Source organism: Contarinia nasturtii, unplaced genomic scaffold, assembly GCF_009176525.2.
Source record: "Contarinia nasturtii isolate CC-2019 unplaced genomic scaffold, AAFC_CNas_1.1 Cnas_scaffold_1500, whole genome shotgun sequence".
NCBI classification, from domain to species: Eukaryota; Metazoa; Arthropoda; class Insecta; order Diptera; family Cecidomyiidae; genus Contarinia; species Contarinia nasturtii.
In genome coordinates this window covers 171,849-185,964 of record NW_022198836.1, presented here as the reverse complement: position 1 = coordinate 185,964, position 14,116 = coordinate 171,849, and the positions used below count along the sequence as shown (strand labels likewise).

General features: G+C 29.0%; 2 protein-coding genes across 2 annotated transcripts in view; both read right to left on the bottom strand.

The window, feature by feature from the left end:
• Window positions 1-209: 209 nt before the first annotated feature.
• On the bottom strand, window positions 210-10,873 carry LOC116346413 (scavenger receptor class B member 1-like). The gene is made up of 11 exons (XM_031776451.1): window positions 10,497-10,873; window positions 8,316-8,407; window positions 7,904-8,064; window positions 7,673-7,817; window positions 6,002-6,202; window positions 5,667-5,894; window positions 3,173-3,290; window positions 2,214-2,380; window positions 1,718-1,843; window positions 1,143-1,562; window positions 210-1,071 (listed from the first exon to the last, which is right to left on the bottom strand). Exons 1-11 carry the CDS (start codon window positions 10,729-10,731, stop codon window positions 595-597), a joined length of 2,370 nt encoding a protein of 789 aa, XP_031632311.1. The 5' UTR covers window positions 10,732-10,873; the 3' UTR covers window positions 210-594.
• Window positions 10,874-13,371: 2,498 nt separating this feature from the next.
• Window positions 13,372-14,116, bottom strand: part of LOC116346459 (diacylglycerol O-acyltransferase 1) — a 12,462-nt gene continuing 11,717 nt past the window's right edge. The window contains exon 8 of the mRNA XM_031776529.1: window positions 13,372-13,440. Coding sequence (XP_031632389.1) covers window positions 13,372-13,440 — 69 coding nt within the window. The remainder of the gene's footprint in view (window positions 13,441-14,116) is intronic.

Genomic DNA, 14,116 nt, shown 5'->3' with positions numbered 1-14,116 from the left:
AAAAAAAAAAAAAAAGGTCTTCACTTTTTTCGTGAAAAACCCTAGCAAATTCGAATAATTTTCGCAAAAAAAAATTTCTCATCCAAATCACAGGGGGGGGTAAACCCCCCCCCCCTTCGCACATTACTGCTATACATATAGTATTTCAAGGAAAATTACATTGATAATGTATTCCTTATCGTAACGGGATGCAATAGAATCCAATGTTCTTACTGAACACAAATATTTTATTTACAAAAATGAATAATTTTACTTGCATCTATGAAAAAAGTTAACTTCAAAGACAGCATCAAATTTCTTATGAGTATTGATTATTATGTTTTTTACACCTTAGTGTACTGGAATCCCAGGATCACTACTTCTAATTAAAGAAGACGCCCTGGGTATATGTTTTTTACTCATCATGGTATGAAAAATATAATTTATATATAGTAAGTAAATTGCCAAGAAAAATTGGTAAGATTTGATCAGATACAAATTCTAGATAGAATAATAACATAATTGCCCAATAAATAACCTGTTTCAACTGTAAAATTTATATTTTTCTTCTTAATTCGTTCAAGCATTGATCATTTTAGTATTATATACTAATTTCTATTCATCTAGTTGGAATGTTACATTAGAATTAGATGTTTTCCTTCTGTTATCACAAAGATCATTGGCATTTACATTTGCAAAGGTGTTTTCATCATATGTGTCACCGATATGCTCACGATCCAGAAAAAATGAAATGCTAACATCAGAACCAGAAGACTTCAGATCACTTGCGATTGGAACTCCAAGAAATTGATTTTCTGTTGTTTCATTATTTCCCAAAAAGTCTAAGATATTTGAAATACTGCTGTCGGAGGCGGATGCATGAATGATTGGAACGGACAACACATTTGAATTATTCATTGAATTATCCACATCTGTGAAAATTATTTCATTATTGGTATCTTCCGTTATTTCTTCAATGTGTAGAATTGGTGCAAAATCGTCATTAGCAATGTCATTAATACAAGATGAGGTTGGGCCCATTTGCCAATGTGCATCTGATGATTCTAAATGTGTTGCCATAAGCTCATCACTCTGAAAAGTTAAATGACAGTATTTATTTTATTTTCAATAAATTTACTTTATATGTAATTGTATGTATTTACTATATTTGTATTGATGTTACGATCTGATATAGATTCGTTGTCTGAACTTTCATCTTCGGAAATGGCTGGTTCGTCTTCGAGCATGAATTTCTTTTCTGAATTCAATTCAGCGTCCTGCAGCAAATCCGCTCGACTAATGCTGTTCTTTTTGGATTTCTCGCTCAATTCAAAAACTTTTTCTACATCACCCAGCCGTTGTATCATATCTGGATATATACTTGAGTATTTGCGTTGTTTGGATACTTTATGTGAAGGTTGAATTGAATTGGACAATTTCATTGTTACTCGTGCTACTGCAAATAACATCATTGTTACGCCAACTGCAAAGAAGCCGTATTGGCAAATGTCAACAAGCACAGGCAAAATATTAAGATAAATATTAAATCGATTCTTCAATGATTCCGGAAGTTTTTCTAAAGTCTTGGAACAAACAAAAATGAAAATATTAATATTGTTTTGATTGATTTTGATAAAATAAAATTATCTACTTCTTCATGGTATAAATTTAAAATGTTGGGTTTTTTTAGATTTACATTTGTGTAAGTTCTTCTGTTTTTGCTTTGCGGAATACTTACTATATCGAACCAAAGCATCGGAATAACGATATTTGAGAACTGCTCTACGTTAGCCATATTGCTTACATCACGCATGGCCATGTTTATTTGAAATTTCACACTAAGTTCCAAGGGCAGTCCTGATGTCTTTGAATTGAGAATAACAGATTATATAAAACTTTGCATGAATTCTCTCTTTCTAAATTATCCATCACATATTATCGTTTAAAAGGATAAATGGAAATGATGGAAAGAATATAAGTTTCTTGCAGGTGCGTTCGTTCGCTTGATATTTGTACATTCACGTTCATTAAAGTTCGGCCAATAGGAAAAGTTTACGTTCATTCATAGAGATATGAGCGAAAAAAACAGTGTTTGCTAACTTGTCTATGGCCAGACTTACACAAACCCACGAACGCACGGTTCGTTGAAAACTTTCTATATATAAGGAATGAATGTAAAATATTTGCATACTTCTCGTACTACTTTCTATAATTCTTAGCAGTTTATTACTTACAGGCTGAACATAAAAATATGTTTCGTGCTGGCTTCGGTTAGGTTTCATTCCATTCACTTGTTCTTTCACGGTTTCATCAGTATCTAGGAAATGTGGATACGATAAAGCAATTGGAAATCCATAATAACATGGACTAATGTCAAGTAATCCAGCTGGAAGGCAGTATCCTATAGGAGATAATACTTTTTACTAATCATTACGAATTTCACACAAGTTAAGAAAACTTTTAATTCAACTTTAACTTATAATTGAAATGCAAGTTATATTGTATATTGAAGTCATTATTTTAAAATATCAATAGAACTGAGTTGGAAATAAATACACAATATCAGAAATAAATACATACAAATATAGCTGTATATTACAAATGGTTATTTTTCTTTCTGGTTTGTAAAAAATATTGGTGAAGGCCAAGGCAAACTACACACGACTGCGTATATCAGTTAGTAGTGTACATTGTACAATAAATACATACGTAATATTAAGAAAGTAAGGTATTTAATTGTCCGCATAGTTTATATAAATACGTATATAAATATATATATAATATATATAAACATATATATATATATATATATATATATGAATAATAATTTGTTTATTTTTATAGACTGTTTCGATTAATACCTATCACACATCAATACCGGTTATTTAAAATTTATTGAGGAATAATCGATAAGTAATTTTAATATTTTTATACACAAGATACACTTTTTAATTGAGTTAGAGGAACTACCTCCATTTCTATTTCATGATCAACATGATTATTATTTTCAACTAATTGTTTATTGTTCACATCAAATGAATCAACTCACATAGGAAAAAATTAGTTTGTGGATCTGTAAAAATATATCTATTGAATATATCGAGAAGAGAGTATCTTATTCATATGTAATGTCTGAATAAAAACATACTCTCCTCTCGATATTTTCAATAGATATTATATATATATTTCTTACCTTCGCGACAAAAGCATTTGTTTCTCTCATCAATAAAACCGTTATCCATAGCGTTTACTTCAAATTGATATTTGTACGCTTCAAGATCTGATTTAATTGTAGCATTACCGACACGTATCTTTATTAGAAAGAGATAAAATAGTTTTTAGGAAAAGGTCATTTTGTCATCTTGTTCTATGAAAGAAAAATCGTTGACGATTTAGTATATATTATATAAGATATATATTATATTTTATTTAATGAAATTATTTTCAATAAACCACCAAGGCGAAGGAACGCTGTTCGGTGCAGTTATCATTATTATTATTAAGAAAAATGGAGAATCAAAGTCTGAAAAATTGAGGGAACAAACTAAGTTTTTCAGAGAATATACAATGGTTGTAAAATTAGGGTGGTTCGATTCTTGAGAAAATACAGAATAGGATACTGGCTATAGTTATAAGTTATGGAAAAATATGTGATGCGAATATGACGTCTTATCGACATATTTGAAACCACAGATCTAGCGCCTCGAAGGGTCCAATTTTTGAAAGAAGGATGGGACTTTATGAGTCAGTCACTTTTATATTGGCAGCACTTCACATATAAACAAATGAAAATAATGTCAGTGATACCAACATGACTTCCATTCTCCTTTGACCAAAAAATTAAATTTCTCAAAATGTTCAACATATATTAAAAACATTTTTTCAGGTTCCTAACGCTGCTAATTGAATGAAATTGAAAACAGGATACGAACATGTCAGATGTATTTTAGAAGAAAAAAAACGATACCAACTCAAAGAAAGCACGGCGTGCTTGTAAAATCTGAATTATACAGGGTGATTCGGACAATTTCAGTAAAATCAGACTTGGGGTGGTTAAATTTTGTTTTGTTGGGTTCATTTCTCGGTCCAGTTATGTTCGGGCCCTATTCTAAGGTAAAGGTAAGGTCAGCATCTCTTTGATCGCTTTTGGGGGTCCATTCCACTTAATAAGCAGCGTTACGAACCAGAAAAATGATTTTTAATATGTGTTAAAATTTTTGAAAAAATTGAAAATGTTGGTCAAATTAACCACTCGAGGCGCTAGACCTGTGAATTCAATGATGTCAAAAAAACGTCATATTCGTATATGTTACATATTTTTCCATAACTTATAACTATAGTATCCCATTCTGTATTTGCCAAAAAATCGAACCACCCTAATGCACATAAGTACACAAATTCGAATCAAAATAAATCGATATCCATTAGCATTAAAATTCACAGAAACGGACGTTCAAAGTTCATATACAGTAAACGAAGAAGCTATTATATCGAATAATATTAACATATTTTCAACTTATTATCTACCAATGATTTATAATTTAGTCATATTTAAATAAAATAGGAATGACCAGTCAAAATTATTGTAAAAGGTGCATTTATATTAGTGTATTGGTATTGTAGTCTCATTTACACTTACTCAAAACAAAATTATTCGAATATTGCTTAGCAACAGATAAAATATAATTCACAATATCAATATGCTCTATTTTATTTCAATGTATATTTTTGAATTTGCAGCATTTGCATTTGTTAGAATTCAAATTTGAGGTTTCAAATTTGAGGTTTTTCATAATTGAACATTTTCCCTGATTATAAAATTTGAATCAAATGCACATGGATAACTGTGAACATGCTATATGAAAACTTATTTTTTGAAGATAAAGACAGAAAACGTGCCGAATTTGTGACCATGCGATTTTTTCCAGTTTCTTGGTTTTTTTGCTGTGTGAATCAAATTTTAGGTTCATGTGGAAGACAACAAGTTTGGCAAGTTCATTTACGTTTAAAATACGTAAGGAGGACTGACAAAAATGAAACAAGATAAAGACGCAAAAGTGTATTCGTGATAAATGCCACATATTTTTTGATTGTCCGTTGAAGATTATATGCTTTTGATCGTACGATGGGTACCATATTCAAGATACAAAAAATATAGCCTCCTATTTCTTGCAGAGATCTTGTTTTGATCATACCGTGAACTTTGCTTCTGCCTTGATCATCATATTAATGCACTTAAAAATTCATATAAGACTGAGAATTTGAAAGAATTTTGTTGAAATTATGAACAATTAATGAATTTTCTTGATATTTTTTTCCATATTTGTTATTTTTTCTTATTATTTTTTAAATTTAATTTTTAAGCATGGATCGAAGGTTTCATTTAAGTATTTAATTCAAATCAAATTTTTAGGTGTGGGTTACGAGTAGGTTACGAGTTATTTCGCACGTAGTCACCACATGTTTTGAATTAAAACATTAAACTTCTTTTTTATATATATTTTTGTAAAACCGCTTCTCGATGAAGCATTCATTTTATATGGATCTTCATATTTTTTGTTTATCACTCATTATTTTTATTCATTTTGCGACGTCTTCAAGACTGGATTTGATGGAATTTTTTTTAGTTAGATGTTTTTATTCTATTTGCATGATTAAAAAAAAAAAGTTTTAATATATATTCTTACCAATCTTTGTGGACGGCACATACTCTTCCTAAAAAATAGTAGCTGTTCATCAGGTCCAATGAAACTTTTAAATTTTGTGCCATCACTAGCACCGTTAATGTTATTACAGTGTTCATTTTCCCATTGCCTTAAATATTTGGAACCCATAAATGTATCATATAAACCCGAAATACTTGGATTTGTTTCTCCAGTGTAAAATGTTTCGAAATCGCCAACAAAATCATACATCTATAATAATTTGAAAAACACAAAATACGAATTGCAAAAAAAAAAAAACTTATGAAAAACAGGTTTTTAAACCAAATAATAAAAATAATAATAATAATAAAACTTACTCTATCTATGAGCCCAACTTTATCGAAATATATCCAATCAGGAAGAAACTGATTTCCTAAAGTTGTTAACGGGCTTTCATATCCAAACATGAACTCTCTGGCAGTTACATTTACTATAGACTTACTATTAGTTTGTCTAATAACCAAATTTATAGGTAAGCGAAAGAAATAGTTTTTTTCCGATGCGACTTGTGCTATACTCTGTAAAAAGAATGAATAAACCACTCATTAAATAGAATATTTTCATAAGAATTCATGCGAGGTTTACATTTCACCTAAAATGATCATAATATTATTGAAGTCTCACATCCATTTTCATACATTCAGTATTTGAAAGAGAGGTGAATTCCAAAATAAATGTCTTCCAAAGTGCAATAAAGAAGCCATAAGAAAACCATAGATTTATTACCAAAAACGATAAAAAATGAAATTCACATACAGTTGGCGCTGCATTCTATGCAAACTTGTTTTCCATTGCAACGGACTAAATGGAAAGTATACGCTTAATACATAGAATGTGGCGCCAACTATATGTGCATTTTATTTTTTTATCATTTTGGGCAGTAATCTTATCGCTTCTTTGAGCTATATATATGTGTAATTCAAATATTTGATCTTGACTTTTACTTCAACTGAATGTATTTTGTTAAGATATCGTAGTTTCTTTTTCTTCAAATTTGAATATACATATGATTGTCCGAGAATGAATGTGAGACTGCTCCTGAGAGTTTATTGAACTGTCTGACTGTCAGCATTTTTTGTATGGCGGTGTTACACTTTAATAAACTCTCAGGAGAAGTCTCACATTCATTCTCGCACATTCATATACACTGTCGTTCAAAAGTTTGAGTCCACTGCATAATGTTCATACAAATTGTCGTTTTATGAGGGTTCGATTCGGTTCGATTACTCAATCAAATTTCGGTATGTTTGAAAATGTTTGATAAAGAATTATGTAAGAAATATGTATCACCTCAAAAACATTTAAAGTCAAAATGTAACGAAATTTATATAAAATGATAGCATAAAATCAGCACATGATAAAAATTTATCTATAAACTCTACAAAGGGCAAAGAAATAACGGGATAAAATTCAATTGATACATTGGAAGCCTTAAAAAATCAGTATACACATTTGAACAGCAATGTACTCTTTCTGTGAAACATAGTATTAAATGCTTAACCGCTGCAACATGTATAGGAGAACGGATTGGTTTTTTACAAAGAGATCATGCATACACATGCAATATACAATTGTATAATACATGTTCTATCGAAAAAAGATATGTATTTATATGCTTTTTATAGAAAGACTCAATTTTTTTATACCCAATTTATACCCAATATTCGAAAGTGAACAATCGAATGATAACAATTGAAAGTCAAGGACTACATTTTGAAATGTGACGTTTCACAAGAATGAAATTCATGAGCTTAACTAATTACTTTTTCAAAGTATCCATGAATTATCGCTAATAATAAACCATGCACTAACAAAACAAGGTTCAAAATTAAATCCATTACATGGATTACACAACTTGTTTATTTACTTTTGCGACTTCAATATGTATGCGTGTTGCGGTATTTTCAATTAATTAACGATCCATTTTAAGTTCTTTTGAAAAATTCTGAATACAATTTTGAGCCAAAATTACTGATTACTGAACTTACCAAAAGTGCAATGTTTGGTAAAATGAACAAATCATCTTCTCTATTTCCCATTGACCGTTCTTCATCCCATACGAGTGGATGTTTCGGTATTGATGAAACAGTTCCGTTATTATTAAATATAACGTCACTGTGAGATAATAATTCTCTAGAAGTTAAAGATATTATCAAAAATATTTTGAATATACTATTTAATTTTTAATCAATTCTCTTCTGCTTCAAATGTATAATTACCTATACACATACGGCCCAACTTCTTCAAGATGCATCTTTTCTTGTCCGTTAAGGAAAGCTTCACTATTCGTTATATTCCACAAATAAATTTTTATATAAATATCAACTGGTGGATTTTTCCAGAGTGAAAATATTTCCCCACCTTCTCCGAAGATGAGCTTCTGCATTAATTGAAACAAAATGAAATGATTTGTATTGTTTAATATTAACTCTTCTTTTGTTGGATAGAGTGAATGAAATGAATTGAGGAATTAATCGTCACACTCTGTGTAATACAAATATATTTCTATACAAAGAAATCTAACACAAAGATTTTTAAAATATTCAATTTTAAAATTGGTTCGACTAAAAATCGGAATCTTAAAATAATCAACATGCAGAAAATTGCGAATGGTAAAATGGAAACACTTACCCACTTGAAAATCGCTTCATATGGTTGAAGTAAAAATAGGGCTATCGATGTACCAATAGCAAATAATCCCGCGGCAAGCAACAAAAATGCACCTAATATAAGTCAAAATTATGTTTTGTTGTTTATAATTACACAACTATCGTAACTATAAACTATATTGACAGTACACTTTACTAATTTCTTTTTTGCTGTTCAGTCTTGTTTGAAAAATAAACATAAAAATTGCAAAGACCTTGTTGGACATTTTTTGATCGAAAGTTACGGAATGCATTTAGTCAAGAAAAAAAAATGTTGAGCAAGAAAAAACGTGCAATCTAGAGAATAATCGAGAAGAAAATGCAAGCTTTTTTGAAGTGTAAACTTGTTAGTCATTTTTTGTAAACATACTAAAATATTCAGCAAGTGGAGCAAAATGTTTCCATGTGTCAATGAACGTGATGGAAAAAATTGTTGCATACTTGCTTTACGAGAGGTAGTATATATTTATAATAGCGAGATCTTTCAATATTGTTATTGCTCTTTTTGTTGCATTCTTTTCAAAAATGTGCAGATTATAAATACTTTAATTATTTTAAGTTATATGTATTCATATATTATATAAAAAAGCCATCGTTTCGAAAAAAGAAAGATTTCAAGTTTTCATCAATTCAATAAGTTGTAATCATGTGAGAAAAAATAAAAGCAACATATTTAAATCAGGGTTGAACCTATTCAGATAATATTTTATTGAGATTTTGCAAGTTCAATACAATGATTCACGCAGATTTAAAATCGTTCACACAATGCACACAAGTAAACCTTTTTGAACTGTTCAAACTATTATATTTGTTTCTGTTTCTTTTCATAATGCATTTTAATGTATGAATAATAAGACAAACATGTTGCAAATAGTTCACGTATGTATATTACAACTCATTGTTCTGAACATAAATAATAAAAGACTGCAAAATTTATTTCATATTTATATGTTTTGAGATTTTTTTTGAAGCAATTAGGTAAGTTAATTTTATAAATTTTAACGTAAACTTTCTTTTTAAAATTATTGTATAAATCTTTTGCTCTGCAATTTTTTTCATTTTTTTCCATGTAAATATTAAAATAGTTATTTTCAAAAATAAGACAGAAAAGCTTCATTTGATTAGATATTTGACAATAAATTTATATGGATTTATTTATAAAAACGATCAGCAGTCTATAGTATTTGTAAATATAAATATTAATGGGAAGAAGGTGACTTTGACCTAAAATTTGAGATGAAAAAAAAGAAATCAGAGAATGCACTGCTTAAAAGTGAAAGATAGACAGAGAGGACCAAATAAATGAAATGCATAAAAAAAGTGTAGTGGAAAGTGGCACTTTTATTGCCCACTCGGAAAAAAATCTGGTTTTTGTATAGCACATCTGAACGTTACATGTTTACATTTGCTATACAATTGCGGCTATCTATGCGCATATTCATTGGTCATTGTTTGAACAGTTATCTAATTTAGATGTTAAACTTGGTTATCCATTTCATTGAATGAAAAAAAGAAGAGAAACAAACATGATACAAAACATGTTATATAACACAGATAATTTATAAAACGGTCAGTAACTCAACAGCATGCGGCTCTTTTCTTCCAATTTGATGGTCGTCTTTTTACATTTTGAAGAGATTGATATGTAAAAGATTTACAGAAACCGCATACCAAATTTTGAACGCGAAAGTAACTTATTTACAGATACTTCTGTGAAAAACTGATCAATTTGATGACCATGGTTACTATAGTGTTGGTACAATAAATATTTTGTTGCTCAATTATTACTGTTGAGTTGAAAGTTATGTGATTAAAAAAAAACAGTAAGCACAATGCAGCAGCATCGGCTGCTGTTTACCCGTGAATTTGGGCTAGTGTAATATTACGTTTTGTAATTATTTTTAATTTAATGGACTGAATTGATTTTAATACAACGAAATGAGAAATATTGCACAACGTGTTCACACAAATGATTTTTTCGATATTTAGAAACGTTAGGAAAAAGTTATTCATACATATATTTAAAATTTAAAAAATTAAATTAATTTATTAATTTCAATCTTTAGAATATTTGTTCACAGTTAGAATTGAAACCATATAAGGAATATTGATTTATTTTTTGTGTCATCTTATTTGATTGATATTATATCACAATGAACCTTACATTTTGGATGACGCCTTCCACTTTTACGTTGACTGAAGAACGAATCTACAATCGTAAATCCCTGCTTTAATGATCGAGTAGCTTGTAAACTCTTTCTATGTCGATGATTGAAATCAATTTGTTGTAAATATTGCAAATTATCTTCTGCTGTATTGTTTGTATTACTTGGCAAACTTGTATCACTTATATTAACGGCGCTGTAACGCCGATCAAATAATTTAAATAAATCACGCATTTTCGAGCTAATTTTCAATTCTTCACAAATTTCGAAAATATTACTACTATACTTTATAAAAGAATTTCTTTTCGAAAATCACAAAAGTAAACATAAATATTTATTTTACTTATTAGAAATATTCAATTCGCCTGAATTGCTTCACAATGATTTTTCAAAACCCCGTATCATTCTAAACTTTTAAAATATTCGCTTATGCAGAAAATATTATATTGATTATTTTATTTTCCAAGTTGGGCGTTGGTTTCTTTTTGTAAACAATAAATAATTTTTATATATTTATATTATTATTTATATTTATATAACATATATAATAAAATTTATCACATATCATTTATTGATTTCACTTTATTCAAGTTACAAAAAAATCACGATGTTTTTTCATTGAAATCTTTCGTCTTTTATAAAAGATATATTCTTGCAGTTATTTTTGATCAATTCTCATTTATCGGGCAAAACCTTTTATAAACATAGTAGACTAACTAACCGATGACCGATCATATTGTATCGAATCCCGTAATGTTCACATAAATTGCGATGCGTAATCGAAAGTGAAGTAATTTAAACATCTGTTTTGCAACACAATCAGTTTTTGAATGAATCCACGTACGGAAATATTGAAACGGTAAGTTCGAGACAGAAATCTCTGACGCATTTTGACGCATGAGATTCAAACTAATACTACCATATATGTGTAATGTTATTGAATACACTTTATATGCTATATAAAAAGCATTACATATAATAAATACATGAGGAAAAATCACAACAGGTTGCTTTGAGTGTGTATGTAATTAAATATGAACCTGTTTATCCACTGTTAGATATTTTATTGAGTATATATGAAAGCCGTTGTTGATGACAGTGTTGAAAATTTTGGCAATATTTAACAAGTTTTCTGTATATATTTGATTTTTTCAAAGTCCCAAACTTTTGAAATTCGATATAATTGATGATTATACGCTATCTGTTATTTCAATAAGAACACGTTTTACTGTTTTTTGCTTTCCAAATGATATTCAATCCATTTAAGGCGTATTACCAAGAATCGAAACAAACAAAACTGCTTATTTGAAATATTTTTTTTTATCTTGCAGAAACGAATGAATCAACGAAAATTACATGAAATGTTTGCAATATTAGCAGAAAAAATGGAATTGTGGTGATTTCAAGAGAGTGTATTGTAACTTTAATGCCGTTCTTTAAATCAAATTGTGCACAAGAATTGTTAATACAAACTTTTCCGGCTACAAACTTGTCGCAGCTTAGCGGAATAAATGCAGATATTTTTATTTTTCAAACATACATATATTTTCCGACAGTTTCCGATGAAGTCATGAAAGTAAAGATTTTTTTGTGCTTTAATTTTCAAGAGTCCCAAGCTGTATGGCACCTTAAAAAGTTAAAAAAAACATACTCGGTTCAAGCATATTGATAACCAATTAGTTTATATAATTGTTGTAAATTGAAAAAAGTTTGTTAACACGATAAGTTTCCCCAAAAAATGTAAATCAAAATCTGATTTAACAGGATGATTGGGGGTTGGAGGGATAAAAATCATTATATTTTGATCGATATATATATTTCATGCCTAAAGTTAAGAGTCTATGAGAAAAATTGGTATTTTATGTGTACTTAAACACTCAAAAATATTTATAGGGGAAGTGAGTGGTTTGGCACGAAACCGAATCTCATGATATAATAAAAAATGCAATACAAATTATTTTCGAAAAACTTTTCTTAAAAAAGTCCCCAAAAATTTGTATTTTTCTATGGAATAACGTCATACATGTATGATGTCGTAATGATGTGAAACTTAGCACCCGCTACTTTTTCACAAAAAAATATATTCTGAGATTCTCAGACTGAGAATTTAAAAAAATTCGAACGAAAAAGGGGTTCTCACGGTGATTGAGTTACTGCAAACATACATAAATCTATTCAATTTCGATTTAACAAAATGCTATAATAAATGTTTGTTCGTAGAAATTTAATATAATGTGGAAAGTGTTACGGCCTTGTTATTAATAGAAACACCAAACTTTAATTTGGAACGGGCTTATGAAATAAATAAACTACAATCAACGGTCACATAAGTCCGTTCCAAATTAAAGTTTGGTGTTTCTATTCGTAGAAATTTAATCAGCATAAAATTTTGTGAATCATATTTTCTAACTAAAGTACACAATCTCACCAAATTTTGAGAAATTTCAATAGGCGTCGATACTATATAGGCACACTATTTCAACACACTTGTATGGGAGGTTTGGGTGATTTTTTTATAGACGTCAGAAACAATATACCAGTGTAATTTTAGATTTTCGTATTACCAGTAGGTAGCGCAAGAGCTATCTCGATTCCATGATGGGTCCCTTGGAAAATTACATTTTGTTGCAATATAAACACACTTTCTGTCAATTACATCGGTCCCAAATACTATCTTTTATCTTATCTAGATGATTTTAGAAACAAAAATATTCATCTTATCTTTTGGATTTTTTGGCATCTTATCTTGATTTTTTAAGATAATTATTAAGATATTTTGGTCATTTATTTAAAAAAAGAAATCATCAATTGTCGGTATGATTAATTTGCTCATCAAAGCGAAAATGATCAATTTTATGACCCGATTTGTCAAAGTTATAGCTTTTGTATTAAAAGTCCGATTCGCAAAAGACATCCGACAACTTCAACGCACGATTTTTTGACCTTTTTCAAAATTTTATTCAAATAAAAATAACTTTCGATATTTAATCTTTTTATCTTATCTTTTCGAAAGATATTTTATCTTTTATCAAAAATATAAGATGAAAATCTTGAAAATATCTAAATGATTTTTGGAAAATTGAGATACTATCTCAAAAGTATCTAAATACATTTCAGATATCTTAAGCAAACACTGATTTTAGTTACTGATGTGGTTTCAAGCGATGAAAATTTCGAATTTTCCTACCAAAAATCGAAGAATGTACTAAAGATAAAACACATCTCCGATGGGAACTAGTATCGTATATTCCCCATACAAATTAATTTTATCGATTCTACGAATACGACATCTGTTTAAAAAGATACCGATTTTTGTTACTACTGTTGCTTTGACACAGCTCGAGCGAACTATACGGCTATCGCTGTATTACAGACGAACTAATACAAAAGAACACACAGACTCCGATCCTGTGTATGCGTCAGGGCTTTCAAAAGTGGATTTTAAATCAAAATCAAAAATAAGATCATTTGATTTGATGTACACTATTCAAATAAATCAAATCATTTGATTTTATTTGGATGGACGTGTATATTTTAAATCAAATGAAATGATTTGATTTATTTGAATAGTTTACATCAAATCAAATGATTTCAATTTTTATATTTATTTGATAAACAA